The 17,456-nt window shown below is 34.0% G+C and overlaps 1 protein-coding gene across 5 annotated transcripts in view; it reads left to right on the top strand.

Moving 5' to 3' along the window:
- Window positions 1-17,456, top strand: part of CCDC91 (coiled-coil domain containing 91) — a 378,569-nt gene that overhangs the window by 96,950 nt on the left and 264,163 nt on the right. For 4 of the 5 annotated variants that reach the window (XM_046013621.1, XM_046013618.1, XM_046013619.1 and 1 more), the window contains exons 4-6: window positions 13,200-13,357; window positions 14,302-14,505; window positions 15,222-15,326. In XM_046013621.1, the coding sequence (XP_045869577.1) occupies window positions 13,200-13,357; window positions 14,302-14,505; window positions 15,222-15,326 (467 nt within the window). Of the gene's footprint in view, window positions 1-12,001; window positions 12,091-13,199; window positions 13,358-14,301; window positions 14,506-15,221; window positions 15,327-17,456 lie in introns of all 5 variants that reach the window. The other variant, XM_046013622.1, reaches the window with a different exon arrangement.

Here is a 17,456-nt window from a genome sequence, read left to right as displayed (position 1 = left end):
AGGTCATGATCCCAGTGTCTGGGGATTGAGTCCTGCGTCCAGCTCCCTGGTCAGCAGGGAGCCTGCTTCTCCCTCTCCCTGCTGCTCTTCCTGCTTGTGCTCTCTCTCTCTCGGACAAATAATTAAAATCTTCAAAACAAAATAAAACAAAACAAAAAACCCCCCAAAACTTAAAAAAAATAGTACAAAATCAGTGTACACAACAAGAACAGAAGGTATGTAACTCCTTTTTTTCTAGGATTGACCTGTTTGAGCTAAGAGTCATGCTCTTAGCATGTTGATAAACTAGAAGATCTTAGTAGGACAGTTTGATAATCTTATAAAATTGAATGTAATGTATGGGACAGCATTTTAGAGAGGTTCAGAAAGTATTCTTTTTCTTACATCTTATGTGTGAAGAGAAAACATTTTAAATCATTTTTCTCTATTATTTACCCTTTTTTCCTCCCTCAGCTATTTCTATTAGGTCCTTAACTTTGTCCTTATACACATCTCTCATTTGAAATTACCATCTGGCTTTGTATTTTATGGTTTACTTCACACTGAAACACTGCTTTCACTGGCAAAAACTGGCTATAAAAAACATTCTGTCTATAAAGTAATTATATTCTGTTTTATTCTAGATGTTATTTATGTTGGATGGGTAATAGATAATATAGAATTCTTTTTATAATCTAGATGTCTATGATTATGATGGTTGGGATACTGGATTAGAGGAACATATAAATAGGTTAATGACATACCTCTTTATGATCATCTTCTTTTTTACATTTATTTATTTACTTATTCTTTATTTATTTCTTTCTTTATTTTTGAATAAGCATTATCACTTTTATTTTTTAAATTCTAGTACTGTTAATATACAGTGTTATATTGGTTTCAGGCATACAATACTATGATTCAAAATTCTATACATTACTCAGTGCTAATCATGATAAATGTACTTTTTTATATTCTTTTTTAACTTTTTAAAAATTTAATTTAATTTTATTTTTTGTGCTCCCAAATTCATTGTTTATGTACCACACCCAGTGCCCCATGCCATACATGCCCTCCTTAATACCCACCACCAGTATGAGCATCTTTCTGTTAAAAACAATTGCCAATTAATGATTAAAGAGTCATACAAACTTTAAGATATTCTATGCAATATGGCTTTCTGTTTAAGCTGGCAGATTTGTACAGTCCAATTTTCTATCTGTGTTTGTCTTTTTGTTTATTCTTTACTTTGTTCAAGAAAGGGTTTAAAGCATTGGGGTATATGTTGACATAGTCTGTTTGGTCCAATTAAATTAAAAGGTTTTTACCCATTAAGGACTTTTGGGAAGTATTTGAGTATTATGTATTATGTGGACATGGTATTTGTAACATGCATGGTTCAACCAGAGAAGCAGAACCAGTATATAAAGAGATATATAAAGAGATATTCCAAGTAATTGGTGAATATGATTTGGGGGGCTGGCTAGGCAAGTCTGAAATCCATAGGGTAGGCATCAGGAAGGCCAGATTCAAACTGTCAGGCACAGTGTGAAGCTGCAGCTCAGGGCAGAACTTCTTCAAGTGAAAACCTCAGCTCTGCTTTTAAAGACTTTCAACAATTATAAATAAATAAATAATTATATTTATTTTAGAGAGAGAGGAGGGGGCAGGGACAAAGAGAGAGGGGGAGGGGAAGCCCACTCTAGGTTGAGCACAGAGCCTGAGGTGTGGGGTTCGATCTTACAACCCTGAGATCATGAACTGGGCCAAAACCAAGAGTCTGATGTTTAACCAACTGAGCCCCCTAGGTGCCCCCAAGACATTTTAGAGGCACATTTTGATGATTTCTCTTTTTTAGAAGTAATCAAGCTTTCCAAGTTACTATTGTTAATACATTTAAGTCTCTAGCCTCTTTAGATTCATATAATCTACAGGTCGCCCACTGTTTTCACTTGGATGTCTCTTAGACATTCTAAATGTCCTTCTCAAAAGATACATCTTTTTGGTTACACTTTCTGGCTTTCTTCCCCTGGAAACATGATGAAGTGGAATGTCTTCCTTGTTACCAGGCAGTAGTGCTTGGATTGAAAAATGATCCTGATAAATAAATTATGTCTTCTCTAGGAGCTCTCTGAATGAGCTACATATACTTGGTTGGAAGTTATAGTTTTGGACTTTCCTGGTATGTTAAATTTTGTAATGAAACATGTCTGTTTTGAGACCCTAGTAGCAACATCCATAAGATTGTTTTAAGAGATACAGAGACTATGGACTCTGAAAAACAACCTGAGGGTTTTGAAGGGGCTGGGGTGGGAGGTTGGGGGAACCAGGTGGTGGGTAATAGGGAGGGCACGTATTGCATGGAGCACTGGGTGTTGTGCAAAAACAATGAATACTGTTAGGCTGAAAAAATAAATTAATTAATTAAAAAAAAAAAAGAGATACCAATTCTTATGGAGATTGTAGCTAGCTTCCAAGCCAAGATGGGCCTCACCCTTACCTGTGAGGATCATGTCTACTTGCCCGTGAGGTAGGAATTGGGTTCTAACACTCCCTGCTTTTTACCCTTTGTGATTATGCCCTTTTGTACTTAATGTCTGTCTATAGAAATAGTGATCATCAGTTGGTTTTTCATCTCTGCAAACAATGGGTAGCCTTAGTTTTTGTGACTTGTGTGTGCTGCGATGAAAGTAGTACAGTGTTATGTATGGTCAACAACGAGGATTAAATAAAAGTAGGTTATTTACTCTGAACTAATGTTTTTTTTTGTTTGTTTTGTTTATTTTTTTTTTTTTCCTTAATTTACCTGAGCTTTGGACCCAGCTTCCATAGACTGGGGAGCCAAAAACTTCCTCAGCATATCAGTTTAGTATATTGCTTTAACTTAAATTGTGATTTTTTTTTCCTTCCTCTTTGGAAATTGTTTAGAATTTGCCTATGTTTGGTCACCTCGTGTGAGCACTAGTCAAAAGAAAAAAAAATCTCAGATAGTATAACTTGGCTAAAGGTATATTTATGGTTCTGAGATATTTCTTCCATATTTTTCAAAGTTATTAGAGTCATTAGATAATTCTATCTGCATTTTGTTAGCATGTTTCTCTCTTTATTTTTAGTATTTCTTGGGTGATGTGAGATTTTTTTTTCCTGCAAAGATAATGAAGAAGTAGTGGGGATTTAAATAGATTATTTCTTAATGTCCCTGTCCAAAAAATTTTATTTATGTAGTATGAATTTGTGTTGACCATTCTAGTGATGGATTATGATGATTCTCTGAATATAAAGAATCTATCTCTGTCTCTTTTATAAATTAAAACATAGTTTTTTTAGTCATCTGCATAATTCCAAAAATTGCTCATTACAATTTGTGGTATATGGTGTTGCCAAAATAGCTCTTAGGAACACGCTGTTATTCCTCAAAGAGGCAAGGAGAGGTGGAGCCTGTATTTCTAAGATACTCTGGAGACTAATTAAAAGTAAATTGGTAGAAATGGATCAATTTTGTAATCCTTCTTTTGCTAAGAAAATGGCCATTCCTATTCCTTGTGTTCCTATAGCTTAGCCCTTTTTAAGCTATTATGTTTTTCTCTGTAAGTCTGTAACCTAGATAGCCTTGGTAATACCTTGCAGTCCATTAAGTAATAAATCAAGGGTCATTTCTTGGAGAGAACCTTCTTGGATAGAGGTAATACTTTTCTAAACACTGATTTTAATCCTGGTTTCTGCCATTTAAAGAAACCCAACCTATCCGTTTGTTCTACATTTGCTAACAAACCTTCATATTTAGATATACTATTTAGATTTTCCTTAATTTTTGCATAATTTTCCATAACCGAATGATTCATTTACATGAGTGGAGTGCACAGTCTCAGCAATGAGCCCTGAATCAGAAGTAGTGGGTTCATACATAGACCTGAAAATAATTAGGATATCAGAGGATTTCAGTGAAATGACAGTTTGTAAAAGGTAATCGTCAGCCTCTGTGAGATGAAGAGATGGTGAAAAGGAAGGGCCTGGGTTGGATAAAAGAATGTCTGAATGAAAATTAAGGTCCAAAAATATTTTTTAAATTAAAAGTTGTAAAAACGGTTATCATTTTGTTAGTGTTCTCCTTGTGAATTGTTAAGCATCAGTGAACATTAACAGATTTCTTTGGGTATAGTTAAAAGTGCATGAGTATTTACACCTGTTTCTTGTTTAGACTTTACAAGAGTTATTATGCTTATGTAAACAAAACAGAGTTGACCACAGGCAAAATTACTGGAAAAAAGTTGCATACTGTTTGGAAACTTGGTCCTCCTTTGATTATGCAGTGTTCTGACGTAGTAGGCTTTTTTGTGTTTTAGAAGAGGTCTGTCAATGAAAAATGATATGTCCAGTGACTTTGCTGATTACTGTTTCAAAGTGAAAGATGCAGAATTGCCATTCATTGCGTTTTTGATTAGCTTTATAGCTACAAAAGAGTGTATGCTGACCTTGTATTCTCTGTTTTAGAAAACCAAGGATTTCACATTTGAAATGAAGCAAATTGTGTTTGTACTCTTACTTAAGATTTAAAAGCAAGGAAACAAACAAAATGCCCAAAGAAACAAAATTGTGTAGATATCTGCTTTAAAAAAAATAGCTTTTTATGTGGAAAGTGGTGCTATTTGGTACACTTGATTGATAAAGTTTTTTTTTTTTTTTTTTTTTTTTTTTATTTGACAGAGAGAGAGGTCACAAGTAGGCAGAGAGGCAGGCAGAGAGAGAGGGAGAAACAGGCTCCCCACTGAGCAGAGAGCCCGATGCGGAGCTCGATCCCAGGACCCTGAGATCATGACCTGGGCCGAAGGCAGAGGCTTAAACCGCTGAGCCACCCAGGTGCCCCGATTGATAAAGATTTTTGACACGAAGCCTGGTACTAGTCAACTTTTTTTTTTTTTTTTTTTTTTTAAGATTTTATTTTTTCATTTGAGAGAGAGCACACAAGCAGTGGGGAGAGGCAGAGGGAGAAGCCTCCCTGCCAAGCCATTCAGGAGCCTGATGTGGGGCTAGATCCCAGAACCTGAAGATCATGACCTGAGCTGAAGGCAGACACCCAACCACCTGAGCCACCCAGAGGCCCCTAATCGACTTTTAATAGACCAAAGAATACTGTAGCAGTTTGAAACTTGAGAGATGTATTTCAATGGCTAGGTGAGAAGATAATTATATTTTACATTTGGAACTCGTAATTTTCTAGTAAGCTTAAAAATTCCCATTTTTTTAAGCAGGCATATATAAAATGTGTACCATCATTATTGTTGAATAATAATTTTGGTCTGTATATGTGGACAATATTTACCAATATGTGGCTTTTTTTAGGGTAAATTACTATTATTGAATAGTCCCCTAAAATGCAGGCAAGATGTGTGAGTTCTAGCATATTGGAAAACTTAGAGGCTTAACTGAAAATATCTAGTTTCTACTTAGAGAGTAATACAGTTATATGTTCTCTTTTTTTTTCACAGCACAACTCATTTGTTTTCCCATTTTATTTTTATAGTTTTTTTTTTTTTTTAAAGATTTTATTTATTTATTTGACAGAGAGAGATCACAAGTAGACAGAGAGACAGGCAGAGAGACAGAGAGGGAAGCAGGCTCACTGCTGAGCAGAGAGCCCGATGCGGGACTTGATCCCAGGACCCGAGATCATGACCTGAGCCGAAGGCAGCGGCTTAACCCACTGAGCCACCCGGGCACCCCTCCCATTTTATTTTTAAAATAGGATGTGGATTATGATATATTCAGTAAGCATCTATATTATTTAGTTAAACAAATTCCTGAAAATCCCACTATTACCTCGTAAGCTGAAAGCACATGTAAATTCCAGGCATTTTAGGTTCAACGTTCCTAGTTTCTGGAATATGTATTGACATCAGCAGGATGCCAGAGAAGCTCTTGCCTTCAAATATTGTGTTTATTGGTGGTTGCTGATTCTTGACATCTTTTCATAGAAGCATAACTTATTTTAGTAAACTAGTTGGTCCCTCTTTATCTTTAGTTTGGGTTAGAGTTTTTCCCATCTTACTTACGTAGAGCAAATTTTGATCAGCAGGTTAATGTAGCTCAGGAGGGTTGAGAAATATAACCAGTAAGGGCACTGAAACAAGACATCTAGAGAATTAAATTTTTAGGCATATGTAATTTTTTTTTGTTATATTTGAAAGGCATATGTAATTTTTTTTTGTTACATTTGAAAATTACACTCATGAACCTGCCGTTTAAAAACTAGAACATTGGGGCGCCTGGGTGGCTCAGTGGTTTAAGCTGCTGCCTTCGGCTCAGGTCATGATCTCAGGGTCCTGGGATCAAGTCCCACATCGGGCTCTCTGCTGAGCAGGAAGCCTGCTGCCCTCTCACTCTCTCTGCCTGCCTCTTTGCCTACTTGTGATCTCTCTCTGTCAAATAAATAAATAAAATCTAAAAAAAAAAAAAAACTAGAACATTACCAATTCTTGTACTCTTCTTCTGTCCTATTCCTATATTTTCTTCTAAAAAGAACCACTGTCTTGAATTTTGAGTTATGTTTTCCTCACTTTTGTAAAACACAATTTTATTGCATATATATATCTCTCTCTAAAGAGTTTTATGTGCCTTATAAAAATAGGTTAATACATGTGAACTCCCTACGATTTACTTTTTTCCTCCCAAATTTACATTTCTTGAGTTTAGACCAGGTATTTTTTTCCCTTAAGAGCAGTACTTTGGATCTTTTGTTTGTTTTCTATTATATAATTTCCCTCCCACCTTTTGCTCTTTCTTCCTTTTATTTTGACTTCAGAAAAGCTGTAAGAAATGGACAAGTGATTCCCATATGTCCTTCATCGGTTTTCTTCAGATGTTACATGTTACCATATTTGCTTTATATTTATCCTTTTTTTCCTTCCTCCTCATTCTCTTATTTTTTTCTTTCTCTTCTTCTCACTATTTGTTTAGCATTCGTTTTTTTCTTTACACTGAGGACGTATAGTCAAAATACTATGTGAGTTGGATTAGTTTTTTCCCCCCCACCAACCCCTTTCACACTTTATGGTGTGATAAGTGTATTCATTTGAAATATGGTTTAGTTCATTTATTACTCTTCGTATATTATTTTAAGATTCAATCCCCTTATTCCCTTGCTTGTTGATTTTTTTTTATTTTATTGAGTATGTGAAAAATGAACATGGTTCCAAAAATCAGAACCATATTAAAAAACTGTACTCATAGAAAAGGTATTTCCACCATTCCTTTCTTCTGTCTTTCTACTTCGTGCCACCTGTCTTTCACCTATTAGTCTCAATAGTTTTGGTTTTCTTCTCCCTGTGTTTATGACAAATGAGCAGGTGCCTATGTCTGTGTCTCTTCGTATATTTAAGGACTGTTTGTATATCTTATTTTTTGGTGAATTGTCTGTTCACATTTTTGCCCATTATTCTATCGGCTGTTTTTTTTTTCCTTTTAATTTTTTCCTTTTAAGTTTTAAGCATATTAGAAATTTTAACCCTTACCTTTGATACATATTCTACATATTTTTTAGTTTATCAGCTTTTAAAAATTTTATTGAAGATAATTTTGGTACCCCCAAATTTGTATATATGCTATAGTCAAATTTGTCAGTTTTTTCTTTTACTGTATCTAGAATCGAGTTATGGTTAAAAAGCCCTTTCTTACACCCAAGGTGAAAAGGAACTCACTCATAGTTTTAAGAGAAACTATACACACACACACACATATCCTTATATGGTCAATTTTTTAAATATTTGGATCTCTGATCAATTTAGAGTTTTTATTTTTTTGTCTGTAGTATGAAGTATGAGTCTAATTTCATCTTTTCCCAAATGGCTATCCCTTGTCCTTGGACTAATTATTAATAAGCCCATCTTTGCCTTAGTGATTTGAAATGCCAGTTTTATCATATGTCTAAGTTTCATACTATTCTGGACTTTCTGGTATATTCTTCTGGCCTGTTTACTGCTGCACCAAATGAATATACTGTTTTATTTATAAAGCATTTATCATATGTGCTAATATAATTTAAAATACAGTATGTCTTAATAAGGTCAGTAGTATGTTTTAATATAGTTTAATTTATTATAATGAGGGGGTAGTATCCTCATACTTTTTCATTTTTAGTATTTGCCTGCTCATATTTGCATTTTTGCTTTTCTGTGTGACATTTAATGTCCATTTGTCTAGGTCACTTATAAAAAAGCTTATTGCTACTTTTATTGGAATTATATTAGCACTGTAAGTTAACTAAGGGAGGATTGACATCTTTATGATGTTTAGTTTCCCTATCCAGTTTCAAGAGATCTTTGTTCAACTCTATCCTTGGGTCTTTCAGAAGTGTTTTACAGTTTTTGTCATATTTTCACTTAAATTTGTAACTGTTTTGTCTTCTTCCTATGGAAAATAGTATTCTTCTGTACCATTATCTACTCTAAGTGGTTAATTGTTTTTACTGGTAAATGCTGTTTTCTATATGCTGTGTTTAAGTTTATATCCTGCTACTTTACTGAATATATGTGTTGTTTTAGTTAGTAGGAACATGAAATAGTTTTCCTCCTTTCCTGTTTTTTTGCTTGTATTTAATTTCTCTTGTCTAACCTCATTGCCTTATACCTTTAGTGGAATGTTCAGTGGCACGGAGATAGCAGTGATCCTTGTTTTGCTCCTGCTCGTATAGGAAGCAACTTTAGTTTTTCCCTAGTAGTTAATTAACCTGCTGACTTTAGGACGAAGGCCTATATCATGTTTAGAAAGTGTCCATCAATTCTTGTTTTTTTGAGTGTTTTTAACAGATATGGGTATTCAGTTTTATCAGCAGCATTTTTAAGGTCTTGGAAATAATCATATAATTTTTCTCTTGACATATTAATATGGAATATTTTGTTAATGAATTCCTTAGTAGTGAACCAGCTTTGCATTACTGGAACAAGTCTGAGTGGTTCATTGCATGTTATTCTCTCAATATGGTATTGGATTCTTTTACTAATATTTTATTTACAACTTATTTATAAGTGATACTCTAGAAATCTCTAATGGTTCTTTTTGTACTATCTTTATCAAGCTTAGCTATCAGTGTTATGTTAATGTTACATAATGCTAATGAAATTTTGACATTTTCCTTTACTTTCAATGTTCAGCAACAATTTTAGAGCATTGGAATTATCCATTCTTCGAATTTTTGATAGAAATATTCTTGAGTGCTTTACCCATGGGTTAGGTGCCTAACTTTTTCCCCAAGGGCAGTTGTTCTATTTTTTGAGTGTTTGTTTGTTTGTTTTTAGCTCTAATCAGAACAACTTATATAAGCTGTATTTCTGTGGAAATTGCTTATTTTATCTAAATTTTCAAATTTACTTAGAAGTCTACAGAGGAGTTTTATTACTAAAAAATTGTTCTGTTTTAATTATTTTCTCCTTGTCATTTGTGTATTTTTCTTCCTCTTTTTTATTTTTAATTAACTAACTACTTTTTTTTTTAAAGAAATTCAGGATTTTTTCTTTTATAAATTCAGGATTTTGATTACTTGGATTTACTTTTCTTCTTAATCTACTTCTATATCTGTATTATCTTTGTTTTCTTTATTGTGCTTTTAAAATTTTCTTTATTGTTTCTTTTTAGTTTATGATCTGGGAATTTAATTCATTGATTTTTTTGAAAATTGAAGTGTTCAAGACTATAGATTTTTTCCTAATCATTGCTTTATTTGTATCCCATTATTATATATAATGTTTTAATTATAGTTATTTCTTAGAAATTCTGTCATATGTTGATAGTGGGACATTTAAATTATATTATGGTTGGGTGGTAATGGAGCAGGTGAAAAGATTCCTGGGTAGGCTTGCTTTGACGGTTGACAAATGATAATTTCAGTGGCAGCTTCCATTTACTGAATATTTACCATGTATCTGGTACAATGAAGTGATTATATACATCATCTGAGTTAACCTGTATAGCTTTGTTTTGAGCTACACATTATTTCCCCGTTTTCAGAAGAAGAAACAGTGGCTTAGAGGGGTTTATGTAATTTGCCCAAGGCTGCATAAATGAGTAAGTTGTTATTGTTTAAATTTGAATCCATTATTGACTCCACACCTATACCTTTTACTTAGGCAGCATATTGTGAGGTCATAGAGGTATTGAACAGTATGGCATAATTAGGACTGTTAGTAGTAGCACAGTGTGACTGGAGTGAGGTTGGCACTTAATGGTATCATTTCTGGCTTGGGCAAATAGTTCTTTGAGGTACTGTTAACTAAGATGGAAAACATGAAGCAAAGCAGCTTTATGTAAGATAATGGGTAAGTTTCAGATACCTGCTGGACAGCTAAATGGAACTGTCTGATAGTTGAGTATATGGATCTGGAGATCTCCATGTGGTTTGTGCTTAGAGATGTGAATTTAGGTGTCATTAGCTTACAGGTCATAATCTAAATAATGGATTTTCAGAGTGGTAATGTGGACATTGGGAAGGTCAGAGAGTGTAGGGAACAATGAAACTTAAGACTGAGTGGAGAAAGACTCTGAAAAGAAAACAAGGACAAAATAGTCAAACTATTAGGAGGAAGTCTAGGAGATAATGGTATTGCAAGCACCAAAGGAGGAGATTCAGGAACAGGGAAAGTTGCTAGTAGCAAGTGCTCCAGAGAACTAAAGAATGATCAAGGAAGAAGTGTTCATTTGATTAATAGTAACTGAAAGGAAAATTAATGTCTTAATGATGGGTCCAGTGAAGTGATAAAGGGTGGGAGAGGAAGAAAAAAGTTGGAAACAAATCATTTGTTTTGGTTATAAAGGGAAAGTGTGATAGGGTGGCTGTAGCTGGTGGAATTATGAGGTTGCAGTCACAAGGGTGAGGTCCCCCTCTTCCTGTTTTCCTCCCTCAACCTCCCCCTTCCTCTTTCCCTTATGTATCTCTTTCCTCTTACAGTCCCTCTTTCCTCCCGTTATTCTACCTACTTTTCCTTCTTTTTCTGAAAAAATGTACTTGACCATTTAATGTTGTAGAATGAGAATTTAACTCGGGACAATATGATGTCTTAGAATATGGCTACAAATATGAGTGACATATAAAGTTGTTAAAATGTTCAGGTATTAGATCAGACTGATATTTTTAAAAAGATTTTTATTTATTTATTTGAGAAAGAGAGAGTGAGAGAGAGGGCATACAAGCAAGGAGAGGGGAAGAGGGAAAGGGAGAAGCAGACTCCCTGCTGAGCAGAGAGCCTGACGTGGGGCTTGATCCCAGTACCCTGGGGTCATGACCTGAGCCGAAGGCAGATGCTCAACTGATGAGCCACCCAGGCACCCAAGATCAGAATGATATTTTTAAGAGTTTCTTGAACCCAGGATCATAGTCACATATACCCTTCTGCCCAGAAATAAACATAATTGTCGAAAAAATTTTAATGATCTTGTAATAATGAAAGTGATATCAACACAGTGCTAACTGTTTTACATATTTTAGTCAATTTAAGTCTCATCAGCAATACTATGCCAATTTTTACAGGCAAGAAAACTAAGGGAAGTTTAACTTGCCAGTTATCTTATACCTGGTATGACAATATGGTTCTGGAGTCTATGCTGTTAATTACAAGTGTGTATTCCCTTTACTGTATTATAGTACTTGTTTTCATGCCTTTAAAAGTTCATTAGGAATATTTTTATTGTAAATTTTAATTCAGAATTAGAATTAGACTATTCTGACATTTTAGAGAAATATGTTAGCATACAGACTAGTGAAGATTAGAAAAAGTAATTTCTGGAAAAGATATATCGAGTACAAACATGAATTGAAATTCCAGCTTTCTGTATTTTAGTTAAAATAGTGAAATGTCTGTGGGACAAGGTTAGAATACCTTATCCAGTATGGCACATAGTGTCTTAAAAACTTGGTATTACGGCATAGTAATAGTATCTGTACGAAAACTGAATAATCCCATAGGGTGGCCAATCAGAAATTGATATATTCCTTAGTTTTTAAATATCTAATGACCTCATACATATCTTTCTTTAGGGAAAAATGCAATTTCCATTGTGAGCTGCCTTCCAGAATTTATGGTAGAACTTCGCTGACATTTCTACTGATGCCAATGTGGAATAAAGGTCTATATAATTTAGAAAGTCAAAATGTATAAATGCATTATTGCTAAAAGTGATTTACTCTTCTTAAACTTTAAAACACATTATACAAATATATTAGAATTTTTAGAAAGAAATTTGAAAATATAGTAATAATATGTATAATCTTTTAATTTTGCCCTTATTGGTGTCTTGTCTTATTTCATCTTGGCAGTCAGCTTTCTTTTCATGACCTTTGTATTTAAGCCTGATCATAATCTAATAATATTTTGTTGTCAAACTAATTATAGGATTCTGTTTAAACATTACTTTTTTATAGAAACAAGTCAGTAAACTAAAATTGATTTTAACAAAGTCTTTTGCCTGTTACAAAGAAGAAGTTAACACAGAGGAAGTTGGATTAGCTACTTTTTTATTTTATTTATTTTTTTGAAGATTTTGTTTATTTATTTGAGAGAGAGCATGTGCTGTGGGGGGTGGGTAGGGGCAGAGGCGGAGGGAGAGAGAGAATCTGAAGCAGACATCCTGTTTGTTGAACTGGATGTGGTACTTGATCTCATGATCCTGAGATCATGATCTTAGCTGAAATCAAGAGTCAGATGCTCACCAACTGAGCCACCCAGGCGCCCTGGATTAGCTCTTTTAAAGTAATTATTCTTCCTTTTAGCTCAGTTTATTGTAATACATATTTAATTGATTTGACTTGCCTACTGGGTCATAGGGTCATTGAGTACATGAACTCATCTGTCTTGTTCACTGTATCTTCTCCATGCTTCGTGCTTGTGCTGGGCATTAGTAGGTATGCTGGTGTTTTTTCTTGACTGAATAAATGGATATATTTGAATACTTTCTCTCAGTTGGAAATGCACTACTTATGGTAATGTGTTTTTATGTAAACACTAAGACATTAGTAAACTGTTTTGTTGCCTGATCTCACGTGGAAATGTCATGATAAATTTAGAAATACTAGTTTTAGATTTTAGATAATGGTCCCTGAGGAATAGGCATAGGATCTTTGTTTCATTGCCTTTACTTCCCTTCCCCTTTTCCCTCCCCTTCCCTCTACTTTCTTTCTTCCTTTCATCTCATTCTTGACTTTCTCTTGGATAATCCTGTATTTGTTTTTTCTTTAGTATCTGGAGTCCATCTTTCTCCAGCTTCTCCTGAGATTATACTGGACCATGACCATGCTACTTCAGTTGGCTGCCTCTCTTCTGAGCCCATCATTTCATCACCAGAGAATGTACACACAGACAACAGCATTGTCAGTCAAACCGTTCCTAAAACACAGGTACAGACAAGTGTATTTTTGTAAGTTTACATACTAAAAAAAATTATAGCATGGTTTAAATGAAGCTTTTCTGATTTTTTTAAACTTATTTTTCTGAAAAATATTTTTGTAGATATTTTAACTTTGAGGCTAATAGCTAGAATTCAAAAAACTGAATAATATGTTAGTTTTGTGGCATAATTGCAAAGTATTTAAGTAGCCATAGTTACCAAAATACAGTTTAAGTGTATCATTTATTAAAATTGGCTTAGCTTTGCATTTCAAATCTTCAGAACTTCAAAAGAAAAAATAATTGCAAAAAAAACCCCACAATTATTTCTCTATTCAGGGACACTTACCCTGCCTTTTTTAGGTATTAGAGTGTTCATTTCAATTTTAGAGTAAAAACCAAAAAGATAGCAGTCATAGGGTTTATTCATTCAAATGTTTATTGATCCAGACATTGGACTAAATGCTGCAATTAGTCTAGATTTCCAAAGTACAGCACACAATCTTGAGTCACCTGTTAACTGCCTGTACTATAGAGTGATTGATGATCAATTAGTGGTTATTAAGAAATTTCAAATTCTGATTTACAATTTAAAAAATATACAAATTCTGGATGTTTGTATAAATTAAAGAACTGGTGAGTATCAGATGTGTCCATACTTAATTATATGCTTTCAAGCATAAGAAAATGTTTCAAGTTTTTTAGTGCTTTGCTTGCAAAATAATAAATGCTTTAGACTCTAAAGTTTAGAAGAAATTTTGTTTCTTAGCTGCGAAGATCAGGTTGTTGTAACAGTTTGAGGTCTTCTGTTGATTTACTTAAAGGGTGAAATAATTTCAGAACCTTTGCTACAACTTAATTTCCAAATGTGGTTTCTGGTGCCCTTTGGATGTTTTCATTATTGGTACAGTGTAAACTTTCCCCTTTTGTGTATTTTTTTTTTAATGTGGTTTAGATTCAGCAATCAACACACACTCATCTGGATATCTCACTTTTTCCATTGGGTTTAAATGATGAGAAAAGTAATGGAACAATTGCTCTTGTGGATGATTCTGAGGATCCTGGAGCCAATGTATCAAACATACAGCTTCAGCAAAAAATTTCAAGTCTGGAGATTAAACTCAAAGTTTCTGAAGAAGAAAAACAGAGAATTAAAAAGGTATATTTACATTTGCCTAAAAAAATAAATGAATTGCATGGACTCGAAATCTGATACAATCCCAATCTCTGACTAAAAACTCATGAATGAAAGTAGATGCTTTCTTCCCTTGGCTATAGATTTCAATGAGTTTTATGAGTTTATCACTTAGAAAAGTCTTTGATAAACAATGGTTAGTCTTAAATACATACTTTTAAAGATGAACATCTCCTACCAAGTTTTTTCCTATAATGCTTTTCTTCTGATTTATTTTTATTTACTTTGAAAACAGGTAGTGGTGTATTTCTTATACAGATTAGAAGATTTGAAACATTGACTTGTCCCTTTGGGAAGTTAGGTGGCATGGGATATTTGACAAGATTACTTAGCTATACAGCTGTTTTGTTAAATTAATTATGTTCTCATTTCTCTTTCCTATAAATATATCTACAAAAAGACCTTTGCAAATTTATAGAAAGTATATAAAGATATGTAGAGATTACAGTTAGCTTAGGTGCTATTCACTTATTAGTGTGAATAATTTTAGTGTTATATCAGTGTTAATATAGGTCTGGAAATGAGAGTGGGGCATATAATCTGTAATAGTGTTGAGTTTCAAACCATACTTCCTATTAGTCCTTTCCTTACCAAATATTTTCTGGTGTGTTCATTGAAAAAACTGAATATATTTTATGCCATTAAATATTACAAAATTTATGCTTGGATTTTTCTTTTAGGATGTGGAATCATTAATGGAAAAGCATAGTGTCTTAGAAAAAGATTTCCTTAAAGAAAAAGAGCAAGAGGCCATTTCGTTTCAAGATAGATACAAAGAACTTCAGGTAAACCTTGTGAATTTAAAATTTAATATGCAGGCCTTTTGCAGAAACATGTAAAATAATTTCAAAAAGTAATTAAAAAAATTCAGTAAATACTTAATGAAGGATCGGATGCTTGCTTCAATTTGTAAAATATTGACCAGCAATGGGTGAAATTAATGATAAATGCCATTTTGAAAAATATGCATTTGGGAGAAGCAATGAGGGTTAGTTGAGACTCTGGTGAAAGATATTGTTTCTGATGGATAAAACTTAGAAATTGATATTCTGATTTTTCTTACTGTGATTACATTTGAAGAGTGTGAAATCCTGTAACTTCCAAAGTAAGATATTTAACCTTTTTCATAAATTGTAATCAATGTCTCCTCTTCTTCTCCCCAGATTTCCTTAATAAACTTCTGCAGTCTTTCCCATCCCAGTAAATGGCAGCTCTGTATTTCCAGTTGCTAAGGACGATACTCATATTTACCCCATGTCTGTTCCTTTATCACAACTTGTCAGCTCTACCTTCAAAATACCCAGGTTTTGATTGTTTGTCCTTAAGTCACTGCTACTCCCCTTTTCTAAGCCATCCTTATTTCTCCCTTGGAATACTAAAGGATCTTCTAACTAATCTTTTTGCTTCTGTCATTGCCCACATATAGACCATTCTCCACATTGCAGCCACTGTGATCTGTCTAATACTTAAAGCTTATCATGTCCTTTCTCTGCTCTGAAACCTTCATGGCTTCTCATCTCACCCAAATTAAAAGCCAAGTAAGTCCTTAGAATGGTTTGCAAGGCACTGCATTCTCTTTTATACCCTCTCCCCATCTTTCCCCTGCTTTTTTCTCCTCAGTCATTTTGCCTTATTCCTATGTCTGGAACACTCTTCCCTCAGTTCCCTCCATGGTTTTCTTTTTTATATCATTCATTCAGATGCCTGTGCAAGTATCACCTTATCAGAGAAGATCCCTGTCAACCTTCCCATATTCTGTTTTGTTTTTCTCCATAGCACTTTTTACATCTGACAAACTATATATTTATTTATTTGCCTAGATCATTTTAATGGTCTCCTAAGTAGTCTTCTAACTTCTATCCTTGCTCTTCTTTCTAATGAGTTTTTATTTCAGCAGGTAATGTTTTTAAAAATGTAAATCAAATAATTTCCCAACCTCAGTTCTCAGTCTCCTTCCAATGTAAATCTTCTGGCTTCTCCAATTTTTCCAGTGACTTACATACACTGACCTTCTTACTTATTAAGGTCCAGGTGAATGTGTGAGTCTGTGTTGGAGAGGGCATTCCTTGCCTGTTGGAGTGGCGAGTGGAGGGAAATGGTTTGGGATTCATTCACAGTCTCTGAGTGGATGGCTCTTCTATCTGCAAAACTCTTAAAAAAAAAAAAAAAAGAGAGAACTTGAAAATAAGGGTAAGGGAGAGCTGTGTTCTTTCAGTGTCTTATGGGGATTTTGTTTAATAGACTTTGGGTTATTTAGGAAAATGTACTTTATTTGACTCACTGTTTACTATTGATTGTAAGTCAATAGTAAAGTGTATTTTTCTTTTTTTAAAGATTTTATTTATTTATTTGACAGAGGGAGATACAGTGAGTGAGGGGACACAAGCAGGGGCAGTGGGAGAGAGAGAAGTAGGCTTCCCGTCAAGCAGGGAGCCCGATGCGGGGCTTGATCCCAGGACCCTGGGACTATGACTTGAGCGGAAGGCAGACGCTTAATGACTGAACCACACAGGAGCCCCAAGTCTCAACTATATTGACATTACGTGTTAGTTAATTTTTTCCCCAGAAGAACATTAAGTCATTTCTTTTAGAAAAGATAACTTCAAAAATACTCTTATTGCCGTGTAGGACATTGGCAAGTTTTGTCTCCAACCTAGCACTCTTTCTTAGTCTAACACACCATTATTTAAATTACACACACACACACACACACACACACACACACATATATGTATTTATCATATATATGATATATACATATTTTCACATGTTCTTTGAACCAGTCTTAATATCCAGTTCCTTCAGTCTTAAACACAAGTTAATTCATTTATTAATAAGTGAGTAGAATAAATCTTTGGCCTGTGTTCAGTTTATATTTACGTGAGTCACATTTTAATGTTTTGAATATTATACTT

Source organism: Meles meles, chromosome 7, assembly GCF_922984935.1.
Source record: "Meles meles chromosome 7, mMelMel3.1 paternal haplotype, whole genome shotgun sequence".
In the NCBI taxonomy this organism is placed as follows: Eukaryota; Metazoa; Chordata; class Mammalia; order Carnivora; family Mustelidae; genus Meles; species Meles meles.
This window is presented reverse-complemented; position numbering and strand designations above follow the sequence as displayed.